Source organism: Mirounga angustirostris, unplaced genomic scaffold (assembly GCF_029215605.1).
Source record: "Mirounga angustirostris isolate CCGP_5_RB_7025 unplaced genomic scaffold, mMirAng1.0.hap1 SCAF_5, whole genome shotgun sequence".
In the NCBI taxonomy this organism is placed as follows: Eukaryota; Metazoa; Chordata; class Mammalia; order Carnivora; family Phocidae; genus Mirounga; species Mirounga angustirostris.
The window spans coordinates 40,251,805-40,276,447 of NW_026991713.1; the positions used below are offsets into that span (position 1 = coordinate 40,251,805).

The window sequence follows — 24,643 nt, forward strand, 5'->3', positions numbered from 1 at the left end:
TCTGAATGAAGGGATAAAATCCTCTGAAGTTTTCTAAGGCTTTTTGTTACTTGCTGAAGAAGTTTAACTGGAGATTATGTAGTGAAATTGGAGACCCCAGGGAAAGCTGACTGGCTGCTTGCCAGGAAGCCTCAGAAAGGCAGGGTGACTTGGTAAACTGGCGGTGAGCCAGGATTGGCCTCTAGTCCCGCAGATTCAGTATTCACAGACCGATCTCTCAGAAGCTGAGTCACATTAAGTAGTTCACCGTGATGGCTGTCTAAAGCCCAATGCCCATTGGTTCTTATTAGAATGAGATCAGCAGCTGTTACAGGAGCCTGAATGCCTGTGGTCATGTTAGTTACAAAGATTCACAATATCTCCCTCTAGAAAAATCTGAATGGAGCCAAAGCATATTCAGAACGTGTTTTGAGAGTAGAAATTTTGCTTTGCTCTGAACAAACAGATCTTAAAAAGTATTGCTCAGGAGCTTATTGTGGCTATCTTCCTCAGTATATGAGACCTGGTACTCAATGCCGTCAGCCGTCTCCACACACCCTGTCTGAGACTCTTCTATAAAATGTATGCACGCTTCTGACAGCTCAGTCTTGTCTCAGAAGCCTTTGTTTTATTTTGTTTTTTAATCTGTCAGTGTGTATTTCTGGCTGATTCCCTCTTTATTATCTTTTTACTTTCAGTCACAAGAGGCAATCTTATTTACCTTGTTTTCAAGTTCTTTGGTATATTTTCCATGGTATTTCCTACATTAGCAATGATAGGGAAGCTGACTGATCAAGGAAAGGAACATGGAAAGGTTAAATTTTAAATACTTATAAAAAGGACTTAGAAGTCATCTTTGGTTGCATGTACATGCAAATGGGTCCAGATCTCTGTTCTACATATGTTACGAACCATCCATTTCTCCAGGATTTCCACTCATTATTTGTTAGAGTGGAATCAGATTTAAACTCCAGTCTCCATAGGGGCAATCGCTGCTAACTGGTAAAGATTTAACTTTTAGACAAGTGATCAAAGAAGTTCATTTAAATCTCTGAAGACTCCCAGCATGTCCTCTTGTTGTACATGTTTCATTCTAATAAAATAAAAGGTTCATGAAACAATTTCTGAAGAGTCCAGAATCAATAGTGTTCTCCAATCAAAGGGTACATTTTGACAGTTACAGCGGATACTCAAGTGGCATCATCCACTGTTCCCACAAAAACTGATACTGCATTTTCCTCATACTGATTGGAAAAAGAAAAAGTGTCATGATGTTCCTTTAAAATATTTAGAAGACGTGCCCTGTGCAGACTACTTACTGTGCATTTGCAACATGGTCAACATGTTACAAATACCTATTGAAACTGTAAAATATAGCATTGCAAAAAACACCATTTAATTTATTTAGAGTGCTAATAAGCCAGGCTCTCAGTGTTAGTATCTGTTACCAAGGGTGTAGTGGTGAAAAGTCTAGCCTTCGCCGATGATTGACATAAAAGCTCTTTCCTGTTTATGTGCACTTACCATGTGCCAACCAGTAGGCCTGGTATTTTATCTATGGCATATCACTTACATGTCACAACAATCCTGTTGTTATGGAATGAATGTCTGTTTCCTCCCCCAAATTCTTATGTTGAAAACTAATCTCCAATATGATAGTATTAAGAGGTGGAGATTTTGTAGGCTAATTGGGTCTTGAGGGCGGAGTACTGATGCCTGGGGTTAGTGTTGTTAACAAAAGAGACCTCAGAGAACTCCCTTGCCCCTTCTGCCCTGTGAGGGCAGAGTGAGAAGGTGGTCATCTATGAACCAGGAAGCAGGCTCTCACCAGACATGGAAAAGACCAGCACTTTGATATTAGACTTCCTGGCTTGCACAGCTATGAGAAATAAATATTTGCTGTTTAAGCCGCTTAGTCTATGGTATTTTTGTTATAGCAGCCTGAAGAGATCAAGACACCTATAATGTAGGTGCTATAGATAAATTTAGGCTTCTAGAGGTTTAATAATTTGTCTATGTAACAAGCTGGTAGATGATTATTCCATATTTGAACCTGGTTGCCTCTAAATACTGTTCTATTAACCACTACCCTCCACTTTAATGCCATCCAAATGCCCCCGGATACTATTTTAGGCATTTATGGTCTCCTTAGCCGACAGACATCTCAGTCACTAAGTTAATGACACACAATATTTGAATGTGACAGTATCTATTGGCCTACCCCAAATTTTATTCTTTACTCTTTACTACCTTAAATTTTTACTCTTAAGAAAAAGAAGCTATTATACATAGCACTTAAAGGAATGCAACAGTAAGTCCTAGATACTATCAACCTGCAAATTTCAAATTTCATAAATATGAGCATTTGCTTATTGATTTATATCAAAAATCTATCCTGTGGATTTATCTTAATATGGATATAGTCACAAATATGAACACAAATAGAACTGATCTGAAACAGCAATATTAATTAATGGTCTTATAGTTCCTGATTTATAAACCCAACGAGGGCAAAGAAAAGTAAGTATATTTCCAAAGTCACCAATGGTTTTGCTTTCTTCTTTCCTTCCTGTTGGGAAGGCGGACATATAGGAAGGGAAAATATATATTGTCCTCAATTTATGAAAGGGTTACATTCCGATAAACCCCTTGTACTTTGAAAATATGAAAATACTGTAAGTTGAAAATGAATTTAATACACCTAAGAGACCGAACACCATAGCTTAGCAAAACCATTTCACCCAAGGCCCGTTTTACAACAAGTGTTGAATATCTCATGTAATTTATTGAATACTGTACTGAAAGTGACAAATAGGATGGTTGCATGGAGACAGAATGGTTGGGAGGGCATCAGTTTTTGACTCTCGTGATCGCTGGCTCACAGAGCTGAGGCTCCTGAGGCTGCCCAGCATCACCAGAGAGAGGATCCTACTGCCTATCACTCGCCTGGGCAAAAACCAAATCCCAACGTATGGTTTCTACTGAGCGCATATTTGCTTTGACACCATTGTAAGTTGAGGGCTGTCTGTCTGTGTGTATATATATCATAGTTAACTCACAGATGCCAACAAAAATAATGATATAAGTGTGTATGTAGGAGCATACATACACTGGGAGCAGTGAGATCTTGGTTTCTAAATATCACTCTCTACAAAAAGACATCAGGGCTCCTTAGTAAAAGCTGCAGCCAAGACAGGGAGAGGACAAGATGAGCCCAGAACACTCTGAGCGAAAAAGAAATGAAGTTCTCAAAGAATAATGTGGACAGGAGCTAGCTTGAAGGGGAGCCCAGTAGCGGAATCTGAGAAAACTGAAACATTAAAACAGTCATATCAGTGGATTACAATCCACTGAATACAACCGGAATCCATTAGTCCACACAATTTGAAAAGAGAGGGAAGAGGAAGGAGAAGGACAAGGAGAAGGGATAGCTCTTTCTTCACAAAGAAAGCCAAGGATAAATGCACAAGGAATGCGCAGGATTAGAAATCATTTGACCTCCATCAAAGTAAAATATTAATTTCTGCAAGAAATCTCAATGGATGCTAAAACTTATGGGTAAAAGTAGATCAAGGAGCAGACTTTTTATAGAGTCTCAAAATATCTTCCCACAAGAATACTTATTAAATACAAATGGGGCAAAGTAATTCTAGAGTGAAAAACCCTGGAAGACATTATCTTAATCGAGGGAGAAAATTTAACATCACCAAAATGGGAAGTAGCAATATTGTTGCTACCTGATAGGGTGCAATGGAAAGAACACGGCAGCATTTCTGTGACATTCTAGACAAAAAATACAGAATATGCATCTACATGTGAGGAAATATCAGACAAACCCAAATTAAGAAACGTTCTACTAATGCCTATCTTCCACATACCAGGGTCATGAAAGCCAACGAAAGACTAAAGAACTGCTCCAGACTGAGGGATATTAGGAAGACATGACAACTGGACTCAGTAGTCATCCTTAATCTGTCAAAGGGCTCTCTCTGGCACCATCAGTGAAACTTGAATAAAGTCTCTAGGTGCTCTGAGCGAAGTATATATGGGAATTCTTTGTACTATTCTTGCAAATTTTCTGTAAGCTTAAAATTTTTCCAAGAACAAATAAAATATAGAAAGAAGAAACAGCAGTGGTTCGATTGGGCAATCTGGCAGTAAACCCTGTAAGCCAACTACAGAAGGTATTCGATAAAGCTTCTCTGCTGAGAGAATGCCAGTTCTTAGCGCTATCCCACACAACAGGCCCTCTTCTAGTGGTGTGTCTGTATTCCATCTTCAAAATACTGCTGTGTGAGGGAGTTTCAACTGCTACCCGACGCACAGATCTATATCGAACCTAGCAAAGGACCAGCTCGCCAAGGCAAGCATTCAATAAGCTGTAGTTTGTACTGATGACCAATTATGTCCAGTTCACATAAAACCACAATTGCAGCATAATCTGTAATAGTAGCTGCAGGGCTCACAAAAGCTTTTACTGAGTGATGGTTATCTGCTCTACATTTCAATCTTGGTAAATTCACAGCTCCTCCTACTCAATTTACTGGTTCAACAAATTAGACAAACTTAAAACCCTGGGAGTATGCATTTTCAAAATTAGTGTTTTGCATTCTTTACCTTTCAGAATGTAGTATATTCAAGTTCAATTTTCCATGTCACTTTCTAGGCAAATCTGAAATCTCGCAAAAACTGGTTACAACAAAAATTTCTCCTGAGAACCCATGATGCTGTTGTATAAGATATATGAAAGAAAGAAAACTTCTAAATTCAGACTTTCTTGGCCTAATTTTACAAATCAAGTGTGTATACAGGGTCTCCTCTTATATTTAATTCATAGTTTTAAGATGCATGATGACTTTCTTCTCTGTATAACAATGGCTTGCCTTATCTAAGGGTTGGGTTGTGTGTGTGTATGTGTGTGTGTGTGTTACCCACACTCCCGATACTGCTTCCCTTTGCCTTTAGATGTTTGCTTTATGTCCAATGCACTGTTTTCCTGGCATTTACTACAAGTGGTCAGAAAATAAGGAAAAGAATATGGACCTCATGAATCTGGTTAATAGCTGTTTTGAAAATTTGGGGTGTTTGCTAAGAAGCTTGAGGTTTAGGAAAAATGTACAGGTCTTTCTTTTCTCCTTAACTGCTATCTACTTCACTATTTAACTCCATATATCTTTGCAATCATGAGGACTATTGCTCTAAAGTGATGAATACAAAAGCAATGTAAGAAAAATAACACATGGGAAGAAGGAAACTAAGGTAGCAATTTTTGAATTCCAGGAGAGGAAGATAAGTTTGAAGAAGACAGCATAAAGGGTAGACCAAGAAAGAACACCAAGAAAAAACAGGAACAAATAAAGCTTCCTTTCTGACTATGGTCTTCTTTCTCCTTCCTTTCTTCCTGTAATTGGGACCTCCACTTCAAGTCTGAACAAAACTATCTCTGAAAGGAAGTTTCTCCCTAGCCATTGAACATGGTATAAACTATGCTGTCCTCTTCCATTAACAATCCATTTTACACACTGAAAACACAGTACTTTTCCTGACTATGCTACACACACACACACACACACACAGAGTCCAAGTGCCTGATATTCAAGAATTTCTATTACCATTAGGCTCCAATCAACCTTCATTTTCCAGGAAATCCGTTCTACTCACTGACTACCCTACATATCTGGTGTTTATCCTGTTTGTATGGTTCCTTCAGTCTTATAATTCCTTTCCTGTCCTCCTTATTTCTGCATGCCTAAGTCCCACTTATCTTTCAGAATCCAGCTCAAGTACCACTATGTCTGATTCCAACAGCGAGCAGTAATTTTCCGTGTTTTAAAGTCTTAATGTACCAAATCTGGTTCACTGCTAGAGAGCTTTACACTTCCCGCTTCATTCTGTAGTGATCTTTGAGTCAGTCTCTTGCCTACTATATTATGGACGATGAAAGGAAAATGACATATGGGATGTGTGCTGTTTCACTCTATCCTTGATGTGTTATGCATGCAGTAGGCAGTCATTAAAGAAAGGAAAAAAAATAAGTGAATGAATGTTTTGAAGACATTTCATTCTTTAAATATTTTAAAGCTGTTTATATTTCAATTAAGCATCTCATTTATAGGAAGAGATTCAGAATTTTCCCTATTCCATTGTACATTTTTGCTAATTTTCCTATTCTTCTATAGCAGGTGAGTCTAACCCATGTTGATGGTGTTACATTCAACAATTTTATTTGGTGCCTACTGTGGGTAGGGTCTATTATGGGCCTAATGCTACCAAATAAAAAAGACAAGTCTTGCTCTCAATGACCTTACGTTATAGCTGAAAGTGGCTGAAGTCACATTTATTAATATGTTATCAAAATAATAGCAGATAATGAGAAACTCTATGAATAAAATACAAGAGGGTGATGTATAATTCTGGCGAGAGGCATACTTAATGTTTCTTTGGACTAGATGGCTGGAGAGAGCTTCTGGGAAGAAGTAGCATGTCAGCAGAGAGCTGATGAGAAGAAGTACCCTGCTTTGCTCTGGAAGAGAGTCGTTATAGGTAAAGAGATCATCTTTGAGGATGGCCCCTAAGCAGGATAGGTTAGTTTGTTGAGACACAGAATGAAGGCAGGGGTTCAGCGCACTATAGGGAGAATGGTATGAGTGTGGCTTGTGGGTTAGACAGAGGGCCAGGTTAGGTGGGCAAGGTGTTTGGGTTTCATTTTTTTTCCTATTTTTTTTTATTATGTTATGTTAATCACCATACATTACATCATTAGAACCCTCAGAACCCTCAGTTTGTTTCTCAGAGTCCATAGTCTCTCATGGTTCATCTCCCCAATGTCCTCCCCTTCATTTTTCCCTTCCTACTATCTTCTTTTTTTTTTTTTTTAACATATAATGTATTATTTGTTTCAGAGGTACAGGTCTGTGATTCAACGGTCTTACACAATTCACAGCTCTGGGTTTCATTTTTTTTTTAAGTGTAATGGATATTCAATAGACTGTCTCATGAATTGGAATGACATATATGAATTATACTTTTAGAAGGTTAAAGTTCCTGTTGTGTGAAGGATGTTACTGGAAAAGAGCAAAAGTGGAAGCTGGAAGACTCGCTGGAAACTAGGTAAGAATTGGTGGTGACATGGCTTGGACCATGACAGGGGGGTGGAAATGGAGAGAAATGCCCAATTGAGGGTATGTTTGGGAGAAAGAGCCAATAGGACTAGCTGAAAAAAAAGATGTATGGGGACAGAGTGACTGAAATGAAGAACAAAATATGGATTCTTTCCAAATTTTCTTCCTTAATCTCCCACACAAATAATCATGCATCTGTAGTAGTTTTAGTACCTAGCTGTTGCCCAGCCCTTTATAATTTGCTTACTGCTTGTTCCATAAGGCTTAGATTGTAAAATTATAGAATGTCAAATTTGGATGATGCCACAACATTGACAAATTCTGACTCATGCTGTAAATCTCGTCTCTTGTCTTACCTCCTCTGGATACATTCCCTGACTCCATCCTCATGTAAGACTTAGGAAGACTCTTCTACACTATTTCTTACATATGCTTCGATAACAGCACTGAATTTTTATTTTTATTATATTTTATCATTATCTCCCATAGACTGAGCTCCCTGAAGGCAGAGGCTTTTTTAAAAAAAAAATCTCTAGAGGGGAGGGGGCTGGGGAGATGGGTTAACCTGTTGATGGGTATTAAAGAGGGCACGTACTGCATGGAGCACTGGGTGTTATACGCAAACAATGAATCATGGAACACTACATCAAAAACTAATGATGTAATGTGTGGTGATTAACATAACATAATAAAAATGGGGGAAAATAAATAAAAAATAAAAAAAATCTTTGTAACTCTTATTACATAGTATTTGCAGAATGAGTGATGAGCACATAAATGAAAAAGTATTTGGTGCTTTCCCTTTACCTAATCTATGGCAACTTGTCATTCTATCACTTTTTAATTATCTCTGGTAGTCACCTTAATACTTAACAAAGGCAGCCTATCCCATTCAAATAGGTTTAAATATTGGGAACTTTTGATATTAAGTTATAATATTCTTTCTTAAAATTTTCACCTTTGATTTCAGTTATCTCCACTCGTTAAATGGATAAGGATATACTAAGTTTAAAACGACCTTTATCACATTGTAATGATAAATGAGTTACAAAAGCTTAATATGGAACATCCTTGCATTGTATAGGAAGTAGGACTAATATGAAATCCATCAACTTCCAGAACTCAACGTTATATTTATAGAACTCTGACATTCAATTTGTAAGAAGGAGTATTATGAAGCATATATTAGAGTCCCAGGAAGGAATAACTAATAACCTAGACTGACCTGGAAGTGGGCTGAGAAAAGGGGAAAAATATTACCATCAGCTGTCAATCTTCCCATTTTATAGAATTTATTTAATTATCTTTAAGTATCAAAAATATGTATGTTTAAACATATACATACATATATATGTATTTTAAATTTATACTACTTAAAAGCAATTAAGCATTTCCCATCATAAATGAGTTCTGATTGAGAATTTTACAATCTACTATTCACATCTTTCCAGTCAGAATCTTTCTAGTAACAATACTTCTTTTTTCTGTACATGCAGAAAGAACTGATGAGCAAAGAAGGGCATACTATAGGCCCAGCATATTTGGGTTCAAAGGCAAAGCCCTATTAGTCCTGCGACTTTAAGAGATGATTCCTATTCTGATTGGAAATCTCCATTCTTCATCTCTGTAAAATGGAGATAACATTCTTTTCTCATGAGTTTATGATAAAGTTTAAATGAGAGAATTAACATAAATCTTGTAACATACAGACTTGCACTAACTACTCAACAACATTATAAAGTAGTTAATTATTACTATTATCTTATCAAATAATTAGCTACCCCAGGAAAGTCTGTCAGGCGTTGTGAAGGAAGAATTCTTAAATGGGGTTGGAGCCGGCAGAGTCAAAAGTACATCAGGGGTCACATAATCCAAACGACTTGACTCTGTGATATAAGTATCTTTGACACTTAAAAAGCTTAAATATTGACTGCTCTACCTTGAGGAGATTTACATTATCTTTTATAAAATTATTCTTAATCTATAAAAGACTCCTAACAACTACTGCCTCCTATATAGACTAGGATGTGAAATTTTCTTATTAGATGGTTTATTTCCAACTACCTTGTATTATTCATAAAGATACAACTAATTGCTGACAAAATAAGTCATTTACTCTGAACCTGGCTCCGTGCTAAAGTCTTTACATGGGGTTGCCTTATTTAATCTTTAAAACACCTAAATAAAGTGGATATTCTTACCCACCACCCTTTTTGGGGTTATAAGCTGAAATTTGGGGAAGACTGTTCACCATGTGGCAGGTACTGTTCCAAGCCCTGTATAAATATTAACTCACTTAATCTTCAAAATAGCCTTATGAGGCAACTTCTATTATCATCCCCATTTTACAGATTAGGAAATCAAGGCTCAGAGTCTTTAAATATTTTACCCAAAGTCACATGGCTAATAAATGACCTTATCAAGATTATGACCCAGGCAAACTGGCTCTTGGGGTCATCTTCCCAGCAATGCAAGATGTTGTTTCTCAACAACAGCAGAACCAACAGCCTTCACAGCCCATACTCTCAGCTACTTGGCTATATTATCTCAGTTTTATAATCTTCATTTTAAAAAAGGCAAACAGAAACTCAGAGGTTGGACAATTTGGCAAGGACACACAGCTGATCCATGCTTGAACCTGTAAGCTGTGCTCCTTCCTCTTTTTAATAGTAAAAATTCGATCTTTCAAATGGAAACCACTAAATTTGTATCCACTGGATACTTTATAACAAACAAACAAACAAGTCTGTTCTTCCTTCCTGGAAGATGCTGGCCAACGTGGTAGGTACAGTCTTTCTGCTTAGATTTGCACTTTCCTGTGAAATTCATTTGTGGTGATTTGAAATGACTGATGCTTCTACAGAATATATTTCAGATGCACGAGTGGGCTGAGTATGGCTTATTTAAAACTTTTATGATTTTTTTTCTCACATATTTGGAATGTGGATTATGATTTTGACATCTTAAATTTTCATTTGTCAGATAGGGACTCTGGAGTTAGAAAGAGCTGACTCCCATCTGATCCAAAGACAAAGGTTTTAAATGAATTGCTGCTACTAAAGGCAGAAAAGCAGACAAAAAAAGAGCTGAAATGCAGTAATTAGAATCTTGCTTTGCTGAGTATATAAAGCATCAGAAAAGCACTTACATTTTTCACCAAAGGAAAACAAATCCTTGTAATTATTTTCTTTACTTAAAAAACCTATACATTTAATAAATTTAATATGCTTTTAAGCTATAAAATATTGACGCTTACTTAATTATAGCAGGTTCTACTTCCTATTCAGAAAATTTCTTTCCTGTTATTGAACTGCCAACCAGCTGAAAGGGCAGACATTATTCCTCCCTAAGCTTCTCCTCACAGAAAAGACTGTGAATAAAAATGGAGACAAAGCAGCGACTGACACATTTCTAATCAATTAAGACAAACCACACACTAGGCAAAATGTGCTATTTTTATAACTATAGTAGAATGAATATTTTAAAATATGGCATATATTGGCATATTTTAATCCTTATAAAAAATAGTTATAATGCAAAAACAAATTAATAAATGAAGCACAAATATAAAAATTAGGTAGATTCTTATTTTGGCCTAGAAACTTACGCTTAGCTACAGGAAAGTAATATAAATTTTATGGTGGGAAAGCAATGCCTTATAAACAACATTTAACAAACACAATGTGCCAGAATATATAGTAAACATATGCATTACCCCTGTTATTCTTCTCAACTTTTTAGGTACTGTTATTGCTATTTGACAACTGAAGAAAATGAGACTAAGAGACGTTAAGTAACTTGTTCAAAGTCACACAACTGGTAAGAGCCAGAGCAGGGCATTAAATCCACATGCGTCTGATTCCAGACCCTGCCCCTTTAACCGTCATGACATACTTTCTCCCAAGGGTGAAAACAAAAATATCCGTAAACCCTATAAAACTGAGAATTATTTTAAAAGACTAATAATAAAAATAGTAGTAGAAGAAGCAGTAATAGTAACAGACACAGGAGAAAGTCATGGCGTCTGGGTTTTACTTCCCCCCTGAGAACAAGTTAACCTCTGAAGGCCTCAAGTTCTTACAAAGAAGGGATGAGAGGGCAGAAGAGGGGAAGAGGAGGGAGAAGAGGACTAGAGCGTATGGGATACTTTTTTCTTAAAAAATGGGGCGCCTGGGTGGCTCAGATGGTTAAGTGTCTGCCTTCAGCTCAGGTCATGGTCCCAGGATCCTGGGATCGAGTCCCCCACTGGGCTCCTTGCTCAGCGGGAAGCCTGCTTCTCCCTCTCCCTCTCCCCCTGCTTGTGTTCCTGCTCTCGCTCTCTCTCTCTGTCAAATAAATAAATAAAAATCTTAAAAAAAAAAAAAAAAAAAAGAAATCCTAGGCCTTTATCTTCAGAACGGAGCGTTCCAGAGCGACGGTGTAAAACACAGCTCTAGTAACCTTCGTTGTGACGCGTCGAGTAGGAAGATCTGCAGAAGTTCACAACCGTGGAGGCATGGAGGCCATCTTACCTGTAGATGAACGGAGCCACCGTGGCCGTGTTGGGGTGGCTGTGTTGCTGCTGCTGGGGGAGTTGGACAGCACCATTCCCCGTGGCCTGCCCCCCGCCGGGCGCCCCCAGCCCAGCACAGGAGCCAGCGGGAGGGGCTTGGCTGGCTTCCCTTCCTTCCAGCAGAGCGGGGCAATTGGATGTGCTTGCTTTCTCAGTGGCCATGGGCTTAGGTAAGGACTGGGAAGGGCTTCCCTTGGTAGTCCTGAATTTTTCCGACTCTTTGCTCACTGCACTGCCTGGTGAAACGGTCTGCTTTGCTGTGGGCACCTTCGAGCCCGGTTTTGGAATGCCACTGGAAGAGGGGATTAGGCTTTCTTTCTTGGCTGCTGCCGTCTTGCTACCCTTGGGGATCAAGCTTGCAATTTTAGAGGTCTTTTTCGGAGCCGTCTCTGTCACCTGATCCTTCTCATCCTTGACTGGTTTTTCAGTGCAAACTTTATTTTTGTCCCTGTTCTTTTCCTCTTTATCCTTTGGCTGTAGCAAAGACTTTTTATTGCTGAGATTTTTGCTTCCAGCTTTTGGAGGGGCTAATTTAGGGGACACTTTGGGGCTGCTATTGGTTGAGCCACCGCTATTCAGACCACTATTAAAACCTTCCATCTCACCAGATTCAGAAAAGGCATCGTCATCCTTCCCCCCATCACTGGGCCCCAAACTGGGAGACTGTGGGGGGCGTAAAGCAGTCCGCGCATTGACCAGCTTGAATTTTTCAAGCATGGATTTCTGTCCCGAGGAGGCTATTTTGACCCCTTCTGAGACAGGGGGCTTCAGTCTGTCTGCAGGTGGCGTGGGGGAGGTGGCTGGGCTGGACTGCTTCACGGTCAGCATGGTGGAGGTGGCGCTGTGCTTGACATTCATGGACTTGCTCCGCCAGGGCTTGCTGGCGCTCGGAGAAGGGATGGCAGAGGCGGGGGGCTGCCCCGCAGTGCCAGGGGGCTGCGTGTTACCATTTACACCTGAAGATGGCTGAGGTCCTTTGGAGGAATCTGGACATGAAGACAAAATAATAAAGAAGAGGTTGATGACATTTGCTCATGTATATCATACCCCTGAGTACTTCTAACCACAGACACAGTTAAGGATCTCTCCTGTGAGCTGAATGCAGCCATGCTATGTGGCATCAATCATTTCGGTGATGTGGTGGTTTTTGTATCGTACATCAAAAATTCAGGATCTGAGAGCCATTGATTTTGGAAAACAACTTTTCCTTTTTCCCTTCTAAAACTACTCTTACCTAAATGAACTTGGCTAGTCATAGATATCTAAAGACAAAACACTCTCCTTCCCTTAAGCAATTCTTTACATTTTTTCCAATTACTACTGTAGCTCATAGCAGTAAATTGATTCCGCATAGCCTTATAAAAATATGTTGTATAAGAAATGTTGAGAAATTATTTTACCTTACAGGGAGACTAACTTATTGCTATCTGATTAAATATGCTTATGAATCATGACTTAGCTCTTAGTTAATATTGTTTACTTTTATTTGTATAAAAAACAAGCACTGAAATTTAGGCTTATATGGGTCCGATAACCTACCAAGATACACATATATGTAGTTGTATATATTATATATATGTTATATATTTATATACAATACATATTTATGTTTAGATATATTTATATTATATAAGCATCATATAATATATATATTATATAAATCCTTATAACAACCCCACAAGGTAGGTATTGATATTTTATCCCTCTTTTTCAGAAAAACTGCATAACTTGTTCAAGGTCACCCAGCCTGGATGTGAACACAATTCAGAGCTGGTGCTCTTAACCAGCACACCTCTAGCCACCTGAAGTGATCTGAACAAACTTTAAATACTAATGAAAACCCAAGCTACTTTTGCGGGGCTAGGAAATAAGGCTTTATCCTATAAGGACTTTATAATGCATGTGTTTACTTACTTTCTGCTCAGAAATCTCATTACAGTATAAGCTGTTCTATGACTGTTCTAACACTGATTAATGCCTGATTACAAGTCTCATCTTTAAGTATGAAAAACTAAATCAAAAAGAGATTTTATAACATGGCATAGAATAGAAAGAACAGAGCTTTGAGTTTAAAGACCTCAGTATAAAATGTTAATTAACATTGGGGAGCGACAGAATTCTGGTCATTTACTTTAAGCCTCGTCTACTGTAAAAGCCTCCTACTTTCATCTTTTTTTTCTTTTTTGAGACATGAAATGATCAATGATTAAATTAGATATTTGCATCATTTAGTACTGCTAACAAACTAGACATTGATAAATAGATGCAGAGCTATTTTTGATGAAATGTCCAATGGAAATATTTTATAAATAATACACTTTCCATAATGTTCAAGAATTGGAGCCCATTCAATTTCATTAAATATTCACAACAATAAACTACAATGTTTTTATTTTTAAATTTTTTCTTCAAAATGCATGCAAAATGATACGTAATCAAGCCAATTAGTACCAAATACTACTCAACAATTTTTCATAAAAGGAAATTAATACACAAAAAGAGAAAATAAAGAAATTAGAGGCACAAAAGGTTAAATTATTAGTTGAATATTTGTGTGAGTTAAACTTTTTTAAAATAAGTGTGCCTAAAATGATATAAAAGATTTGTGAAGTTTTTGTTAAGAAGAATAGACAAATGCATTTTATATTTAATAATTTTTTCTACCAAATTTTTATTTAAATTCCAGTTAGTTAACATACAGTATAATATTTGTTTCAGGCATAGGATTTAGTGATTCATCACTTACATACAACACCCAGTGCTCATCACAAGTGCCCTCCTTTATATTTGTTTTAAAAATTGGCATACCAACATTAATTCTAATACTCCTTACTTTTCTACAATTCCATATTTCAGCTGGCAAAAGTTAATGTAAGACTGTACATACATACTCTACATTAAAATGTAATAGTTTACTGAAAAGTCAAAATGCTTACATGGTATATATAAATTGTACAGCCTATGATGATAAATTGATGTTTTTCAGTATTCATGTAAGTCTGTAATTGTGTCCATTTCTAGAATATTTGTAGAAATCCATTAGGTTCGTACATAAACACTAAGGTGTTCTGAAAAACAGCAGGAGTATTGACTAATTCAAGACAAACAAATCCAACAAGCTTCAAAGTATCCAGTGTCTCAAATACATTCACTCTCTGTTAATGGATTTCAATCTTTTACTTCAATCTCTTTTAAGTACAGGTAATTCCAAATTTTTTTCACTTACACATTACGATCCCTTCCAGAGACCGATAACATTTCGTCATAATTTGAATCATTCTCAGTAGCAGAATGAGCACACTGACTACCTGCAGTTAGAAATGCCTACCAAATATTTCTTCAATATTTCCCATTTATTGGTAAGGTCTGAACTTTGACCTCACTTCCTCTGGAAACAACAACAACAACAACAAGAACCAAAAACCAAAAAACAAACCAGAAGCATTATCCCCACCCCCATTTCTGATCATCCCAGCACCAAATCTGGATTCGATGGCTCTTCTGCATTTTCGCATAGCTTATTATTTCCTCTCTTATAACCATTGTAACTCTAGTGTAATTGCCTGTTTCCTACTCTACTGTACGTTCCATTAAAGCAAAGACCATGCCTGTGATTATGCATAGAATGTCTGACATCCTAAGTGTTGAACTTAATAGAAGTTCTCAAACTTTGGGCGCCTGGGTGGCTCAGTCGTTAAGCGTCTGCCTTTGGCTCAGGTCATGATCCCAGGGTCCTGGGATCGAGTCCCACATCGGGCTTCCTGCTCTGTGGGAAGCCTGCTTCTCCCTCTCCCACTCCCCCTGCTTGTGTTCCTGCTCTTGCTATGTCTCTCTCTGTTAAATAAATAAAATCTTTAAAAAAAAAAGTTCTCAAACTTTAATGGGCACGCAAGTAACCTGGGGATCCTACTGACTACACACCGCATCATGATGCAGCAGATCTGCTGTGGGCCCTGAGATTCTGCATTTCTAACAAGCTCCAGAGGATGACAATGCCTCTGGTCACAAACCATGTTTCGAGTAACAAAGGTTGAATGGACTCAGAAAACACGGCAATTGCTGACATTATCAGCTCTAAAGAATGTTTCTTTTTTTTTTTTTTTAAGATTTTATTTTATTTATTTGACAGAGAGCGAGAACACGAGAGAAGGAACACAAGCAGGGGGAGTGGGAGAGAGAGAAGCATGCCTCCCGCCGAACAGGGAGCCCGACGTGGGGCTCAATCCCAGGACCCTGGGATCATGCTCTGAGCCAAAGGCAGCCACTTAACCAACTGAGCCACCCAGGCGCCCCTAAAGAATGTTTCTTATGACAGTACCCGATGGGGCTGAATTTATTAAATGTTCCCTAGCTGTGCAGCATGAATATTCTTTGCCCTTTGAACTTCCAGAACAACGGCCAGTTCTGTATTCACTGGATGCTAGACAATTTGTGACAAGGGATACTGCAAACAAAAGAAGCCCATCAGGTTTTCCTGATGGCCACAAATTGAGTGTGGATCTTCTGTGTATCTGCAACTGGGTTAAGAAGTCAGGAGACTCCTATCCCTGCATGCCTGGGAGCTTTGGTGGGAATGAGAGGAAAAGGTGGAAGGGAATCTGTCAGGATGCTTCTTAAATGTGCTGCCATCAGCTAGATAGACTGCTACAACAGTTCAAGTACAGAAGAGGAATTTCAACATCACTACTCTCAAAAATGAGACAGGAGGGACTCCAAATTATGACATCCACATCCAAACCACAGTCAGTCACAGAAACAGCTGTAAAATCGTCCTCAGAGGAGTACACACACAGAAGCCACTTCTTGAAGCTCAACTCTTGATCTGTCCCCAGCCTGTCTCTATATAGTAGCAGTGAGATGCTTCAGGTCTCATTAAGAGGGCAAATCATAGTTGTTGTGCATCACGAAGGCACTGGAATCATAAGAGTCTCCCTGGACTCCTCACAACCAAGGCTGCACAACAGCAGCTGCTGAAAAGGTAGCGTGTGCAGCTCCTTGGCAGTGGGTACTGCCACAAATTCTAGTTCCCCTGAGATTTCTGTGTGCAATATTCAGGAGCCTGGTCTCACAGATACAGTTCCAAATGTTGATAACTCAGCTCCTGACTATAAATGAGTTGTTATGAGATATGAGGAAATGACCAGATATCTAACACACATATTTAAAGGCATCCTTGAAATGGCTCTGCCTTGAATTTGCAGAGCCTGTCTCTGCCTACAGCCCTGCCTTTTTTTTTTTTTTAATATTTTGTTTATTTATTTAACAGAGAGAGAGAGAGAGAACAAGCAGGGGGAACAGCAGAGGGAGAGGGAGAGGGAGAAACAGGCTCTCTGCCATGCAGGGAGCCCAATGTGGGGCTCAATCTCAGAACTCTGGGATCATGATCTGAGCTGAACCTGCCTTCTTGTCTCTAGCCCCTAAAGAGAAATTTTCTTCCACTCGCTCTCCTTTCCTTCCTCCTCTTCTTCCTCCTCCACTTCCGCCATCATAAACTCCACTACAATCAAATATTATTTATCAACTGCTCACTTTTCCCCAAGCACTTTGATACCCAGAATCACACTGAAAGCTCTTCATACATGGGATCTCACTTAAACCCCTAATCATCTGCAATATACTCATGATTTCTCCTGCTATAAATGGGAAAACTGAAGCTTAAAAAACGGAAGTAACTTGTTCCAATTCACACATATAGTAAAACTTAGAAAAGAGAAAATCACAATTGGAGCTCAGGTTTTTCGGACTCCAAATTTTGGAGGCTTTTCACTCTCTCTTTTTTCTATATGTTCGCTTTTACCCAGAAATTCTGCTGGTGTGGCTCTCTAGAATGCCATATGTTTGTCACAGTAGTGAAGTTAAATGGGTAATTCCTTGAAGCATGGTGTCCTTCCTCGATGGGCAGAATACAAATGGGGAGAATGTGATAGGAGACACTTTCTACTTAATACTTTATATACTATCTCCTTGGGCATCTTACCTGCACTATCCTTCTGAGTTAACGTAAGAATAGATTTTAATTCATGCTTAGAACATATGTAAATCGACAGAGTTAATTTTTAGTTATCTCATCTTACACAAAAAAAATAATAACATTGATGACCTGGAAAAAATGCAATCCAGTTCTAGTAAAATGAATACACGTTGACAAATGTGGCAGTCACAACAGGTATATGAAAAGTTTAGATAAGGACATTTCCCTGTGGAACATTAGCACCATGTTGCCAACAGTGCTGTTAGCCTGAGAAAGGACACAGGAACCATCCTCAACCTATTTACCTCTTCTTTCTTCCTGAGTGGTATGTTGCTTAGATGCAAGCAAACCAGCTTTCAACTTACAAAGTAACAACAGAATAACAATTACAAGGTAACACAAAGTAACAAAAATGATGACAACAGCACCATTCATTTTAAAGTATTCACTGTGTAGTGGACATTGTACTCCCTGATGTCTATGATCCCTGGGAAATACAGGGCAACTTCAGTACCACAGGTCATTGTGAAACGAAGGATGTGACCATGGCAATTGGTCACCTTAGACTCTCATTTCATAATAACATGCCAAAATACATTTGAACCCTTTAAAAGGTAAAAAAAAAAAAAAAAAATTTTTTAAATAATTAAAAAATGTAGCATTCAAGGGTGCCTGGATGGCTCAGTTGGTTAAGCGACTGCCTTCGGCTCAGGTCATGATCCTGGAGTCCCGGGATCGAGTCCTGCATTGGGCTCCCTGCTCAGCAGGGAGTCTGCTTCTCCCTCTGACCCTCCCCCCTCTCATGTGCTCTCTCTCTCTCATTCTCTCTCTCTCTCTCAAATAAATAAATAAAATCTTTAAAAAAAAATGTAGCATTCAAATCCAAATATGTCTTGTTACCAACTGGGCCCTTGTTCACCTGAGCACACTACCTTCCATGAATGATTACTCGTGCAATGTCTCAATCATCAAATTTAGGATGACTTAAAAGAAACATGGAGTGAGATTACAGGGACCCCAGAGGTGCTGTCCATTCTGCTCATGCAATGTTACAGTGCCACTTTGTGGAGTATTGTGAAATTTAAGGAAACTTACATTCGCCAGCCAGTTTTGGGGAAAAAGTATGTAATTTATGTACAGGCATGTATAATATGTGTACACCTCAAGATGTGAGCATTTTATACATAAACAAACAATATATATTCTCAAGTCCCCTTAATCATATCACCTAATATATGTACCTATTTATGTTACCTCATGAAAATCCCTAAGATTAGCTTGCAATTTTCATTTCACACTTCATTTTAGGTTTATGTAAGTCTCAAGGAAATAAAGCAAAAGTCATGGTGGAACACATAATTCAGTCACTAGTAAAGCAATATAATAAGTAAAACATATTTGCATTGCCTTGAAAAGAAAATAAAAGTTTAGTTCTTTGATACTACAATAATTTCAGGGCAATTAACAAAAAAACAGAGAAAGTACTTAAGAATCAGATGGCTACATTTTAGCAGTCAAAATTCCATTACTAATACAACATTCACATTAACCTTATAGTTTTAAAATTTCAACTGCAATGTTGCCAAATTCTCAGTATCAATCCTATTCTACCTGTGTTGAGTGTAAATGAAAATGAACCCTTCCACAGCAGAGGACACTTTATTAGGATCCAGGAGAACAGAAAGGACATCTCTTTAGTAGATGTGTAGGTACAATGTAAGAATCACTTGGGAGAAACAATAAAAAGATGGCAAAATGCCCTCTGGCATGTTTCTTAGCAACATGAAAAACAACTCTCTGCTAATAAACTCTGTCAAGCAAAAAGTGTTTACAGAGCATAGTTCAATAACTGAATTCCAAATAAAGCTAGGGATATTTACATTCCTAATAATATGAAACTGTGTAGCTTTTTTTCATTATTAATACCCAGATTTTATACAACAAGAATGATTTCTTAAGATAATCTGCTTCAAGCATAGAAAGTATATATATAAATTAACCAGGGCACCATTTTCACATGATCCCCGATTTCCAGGGAGTAGGTATTTAATTTTTCTTTAAAGCATACATCTTGTCTACAGTGTATGGGCAAATTGATAAATGCTGGCGTCAGAACATATTATTCATTGTCAGTATCTGAACGGCAGGTCACCAAGAGAAGAAATTTGGGACTCTCAGAAGAAATTCTTCTCTACAAACAGTGCTATCTTCATTTCACCATTTGTTCTGAAAAATCTGTTCCCACATTCCATTTCAGCAGAAGGGTGCCACCCATTGCCTCTTGCCATGACTACATTTCTTTTCCACCTTCTCTACAAAGGGGCATCTATGGCCATGTTCACGGACATTTTAATTCATTTGAAAAATGGTGAAATGAACACCCTATTTCTTGAATTGTATTATTATTAAAATGATATTAGATGGATCTTTTGAAGTGGCAGTTTGTGATTCCCTACTGATTTCCTTTCATAAGTCACACAATTTGCGAATAAGTTACTGTTACAATGCTATACAGGTGAAAAGCTGCTATGCTTTTTTTTTTTAAAAGATTTTATTTATTTATTTGAAGAGAGAGACACAGCGAGAGAGGGAACACAAGCAGGGGGAGGGGAAGAGGGAGAAGCAGGCTTCCCGCTGAGCAGGGAGCCTGATGTGGGACACGACCTGAGCCAAAGGCAGACACTTAATGACTGAGCCACCCAGGCACCCCACTGTGCTTTCAACAGTATGTTTTTTAATAGGGAAATGAAATTGTTTTAATTGTGAATAAATCTTTATTGTCTATCACAAATTCTAGAGATTCTTCAAGTGGTTCATGTAACTCCTCACCCAAGACTTGTTAAAGAAAGTAGAAAGTATATTTCCACTTAGAGGCATTCAGGGAACACATTGCAGATAATTTGGTTAATCCCTCAAGTAAAATATCTTAATGTGTTAAATTTAAATGTTACACTTTCTAATAACTAAAAAAGGAGTAGCAATTAATTACTCAAGTTCCTACTTTCTGAATTCTGTCATTATAATACTGTGACCTTTGAAAACTCTTAGTTTTCACCTTACTTGATCATATCAAGAATATGTATGCAGACCAGTTTGTGACAGAGATCAGCTTGTCAGCAGGAGAAATTTTCTATTTTTATATAGATTGTGCTACCACTATAAATATCCAGGTCAAAAAGGTTAAATAAAACATTCTTATCCAAGAAGATATTCCCCTCTAATAGCCTAAAGAGTAAATTATAAATTGTTTCATATGTAATGTTTATCATTGTTTTGTTTGTTCTTACAATTTAAGATAACATTTTATTTTTTTAAATATTTTATTTATTTATTTATTTATTTATTTATTTATTTATTTATTTACTTACTTACTTACTTACTTATTTTAGAGAGCGGGAGAGAGAATGTGTGCACAAGAGGCGGAAGAGACAGAGGGAGAGGGGGAGAGAGAATCTCAAGCAGACTCCACCTTGAGTATTGTACCTGATGTGACGCTCAATCCCATGACCCTGAGATCATGACCTGAGCTGAAATCAAGAGCCAGATGCTTAACAACCTGAGCCACCCAGGTGCCCCAAGACAGTATTTTAGAAATATAAAATAGCATGACAGAATGATCAATTTAGAAATACTGATATTGGATGTATTGATGAAGTTGTAACTCCACATTAATAGAAAATGCCATGTAACAATCATATGATGCAATTTATGCTTCAGTTCTTATTGGCAGTTTTTAGACATTTAATGCCTATATTGGACATATTATAAATATTTGTGACTGTGAGATCACACAGTTTAAATGCTTTTGAATTTTTAGTTATTTGGGAATTAAAAGTAAGGAAAACCCTGTATTTTGCTGTAGATGTGGACCTAAGGAAATCTGCTTTTTTGAATCAAAAACCTCATAATGTATGTCATCTGTCTCCACCTTGTGGTTATTGTAAATATTACTACTTCCTAATTTTGCTCATAAGAGAGGTTGAATGGCTATGGAAAAACAGAAATGTTTGTCTACCTTTAGATTCTTACTTTTAGACGCCAGAAACACAGAAAACCATGTCACATGACGGAATATTTCAGATACATTATGATATCAAAATGTGAGATCATCTGAAGCATTTCTAAGTCTCTTTGCCAATATTATAAGTAATTTCTTGCAAAAATATTACATAATTGTAGAATCATGTAGTTAAACTGGATACGTCCCTTCAACACATCTGTATGTCTAAACAAACTCTCCCTTAAACTTTCACAGCACATACAAACTCCGTATGACACTTTCTAGGAAAGTCACAAAACAACAAAGAAAGTTTTTCTGAGTAATTGTTTTCTCCCTTTCCCTCAGGAAAAGTATAAGTGTCCAGTAAAATTTCTTAGGTTCCTAAATCACAGGTTTTATATTTTAAAGACAAACTCCTAACTTCCAGTTATACATTATTTTCTTCTTTTTCCATTCCACTCAAGAACAGGGAATATTATAGGGATCAAGACACACTGCCTTGCTTTCAGGGATTTATGTTCTGTCCAATTTTGTTTTAATGCATGAGAAATTTTCACAGAAGTGCTGATTCATAGATTATCTGTCAATTCGTGTCTAAATTAGAGAAAGTTATCAGATCATATCATCTGTATGAAACAATCTGAAATGATCTGACTTGAGCAAAAAAATTCCTACCTGGTTGAATTTGCCAGCTATTCTACTAACTAAGCATGTTTGTTACCTTTGAACTTCACGTTTTGTTGCATGGAAAGTTAAATAGTGTAAAGAGAAGTTAAAGTTATATGGATTTGAAGGAACTAAGTCAAAAGCCAGAGCCTTAGCCCCTCACACAGTCACTCTGCCTACAACTGTATAGATTCTTGATTTTCTCCTGGTTTAGATGTAAAACGCACCCTCTCTCACATGAACCCATGCTCCACAGCGCAATGCATCAAGCAAGCCCCTTGTTAAAAGCACACTGTGCACGACACAAAGAATCGTGTGTCATCTAGTTAATACATAATTTGCCTTTCACACAGATTTCCACTAAGTGTCCTTTCTTCCCGATGATTTTGTGATCTGACATTTCTGTCCCGTACTCTTTCGAGAAAATAAAGCAAACGTGGATAACTTGTCTCTTTAGGGAAAACTAAGGTCGCATTATTTCTGTGTCCTGGTGCTGTCAAAGATTAAATATCCACCCTAATCATGTCTCAATGTTTGATGCCCAAAACACTTATGGCATTTATGTCAACTGAAGCTGAAGATTCAAACAAACCTAATACAGATTTATGATTTTAAAATAATCGTTCATAAAGCATGAGAAGACAAAAGAAAATGCTGTTTATATGCAACCAGGAGGAAATGTTTTGGGGAAACAGATTTTATACTTGGGTATATAATTAGCCACTTTAAAATAAATGAGTTTACTTCCTTAAAATGTTCTTCAGGTAAGAAAAGCCCTAAAGAAAGCTGGAATTCAGGAGGGGGAAGTTAGAAAACATGAAACCACACCGATAACGACTCCATTCCAAAAGGCATTAACACTGCTCAAATATCGGACTTGGCATGTAATTTACAAGACCAATACGTTAGACTTGTGCCATAATGATGTAACAGGCAAACACTTACCTTTTTCATTGCCATTTGCATAATTTGGAGGCTTGTTTTTGTCAATGCTATTAAAGCTCTGACTTCTCCTATTTAAATTAGAGGCTCCCTGGACCTTGCTGCAGCTGCCGGTAGCTGGTACCCTAGAGGGACCGGGAAGCCTGAAATAGTATAAGAAAAATTACATCATTACTGTATATTACAAAAAGAGAGGGGGTAGGAGGTTCTGACTGGGGAGGCCTTAATGGAAAAAGCACAATATATGATGTTCTAAAATCTATTTAGCAGAAAATGGTGGTTTCAGTGATAAATAGCTAAACACAAGGATTAAGAATCTTCAGAAAAATCTTGTTTCACTTTTCAATAAACATGCCCTAAAATGATATCAGTAATGTAGAGCAATTAGAAATAAAGTAACCTTTCACTTAAAAAGTCATACTTACCACACCCTGAGGAATAACACTTTGACTTAAAAATACTATACCAATTACATGAAAAGCAAGGGAAATAACACAAATGTATTATGTTCTTGGGATATTAATCAGCTATTTGCAGTTGTTGTTAAGTTGTTCTTTTCAATGTATGGGACATTTATTTTTCTCTTAGATAGTTGTTTCCTAAGTCAACTTGATAATAACAAGAAGAATAAAGTTACTGAACAAATTGCTAATAGCAAATGCTTAGTGCCTATCTAAGGTAGTAAGCTATTCTAATTCAAACATGGTGCAGAGACCAAGGTCATGGGTTAATTTATATTTTACTGGTCTGCCTCAAAAAATTTCTTTTCTTTAATCGTTTTGCCAAAAATAAGCACCTAGACTTTCAGCTGGTTGTCTTACAAGTGTGGCCAGCTGACCACAGAGGTGCTATGACAAGGAAGGATGCAGGTCTCAGAAGCAGAAAATCTCTGTTAGAATGGCAATGCAAAATACACCTACAGGGACAGTGACTTCAGCTAGTCTTTGGGGATGAAAGACAGGACAAGAGGAAATAACAGGCAGACTGTGTTAAACTTAGGGGAAGTTTGACATTAGGTTGTAATTTGCTGTTATTTTATGTGGACTAAAATTAAATACCCGTGTGGATCATTTATGTTGCTGTTTAAGTAGTTTCCACCTTAAAATTTCAAGAATCAATTATTTCATGAATGGCGCCTACAATATACAATCGTTGTATTTTATTCTACACTATTAACGTACTGTATATGTACAATACACACTCTGCGTAGAACTAATATTAGCATTCTAAGTCATATTTAATAACATGATACTAAAGGATGTCAGCGTCTTGGCTACTATTTGCTGCCACCATGTGCATGTCACTGTGTACTGTTCTGATAATTTCTATTTTAAAAGAAAAAAAAAAAACCAAAACTCCAGCCCTTATAAATGAAGCACGGAAATTTTTACTGTTCTCTATACTAAATTTTT

The 24,643-nt window shown here is 37.5% G+C and overlaps 1 protein-coding gene across 7 annotated transcripts in view; it reads right to left on the bottom strand.

The window, feature by feature from the left end:
* NAV3 (neuron navigator 3) overlaps positions 1-24,643 on the bottom strand; it is an 803,480-nt gene that overhangs the window by 177,621 nt on the left and 601,216 nt on the right. For 6 of the 7 annotated variants that reach the window (XM_064590847.1, XM_054506909.2, XM_054506908.2 and 3 more), the window contains 2 exons: positions 23,235-23,374; positions 11,612-12,638 (listed from right to left, as the gene is read on the bottom strand). In XM_064590847.1, the coding sequence (XP_064446917.1) occupies positions 11,612-12,638; positions 23,235-23,374 (1,167 nt within the window). Of the gene's footprint in view, positions 1-11,611; positions 12,639-14,588; positions 14,931-23,234; positions 23,375-24,643 lie in introns of those variants that run through there. The other variant, XM_064590848.1, reaches the window with a different exon arrangement.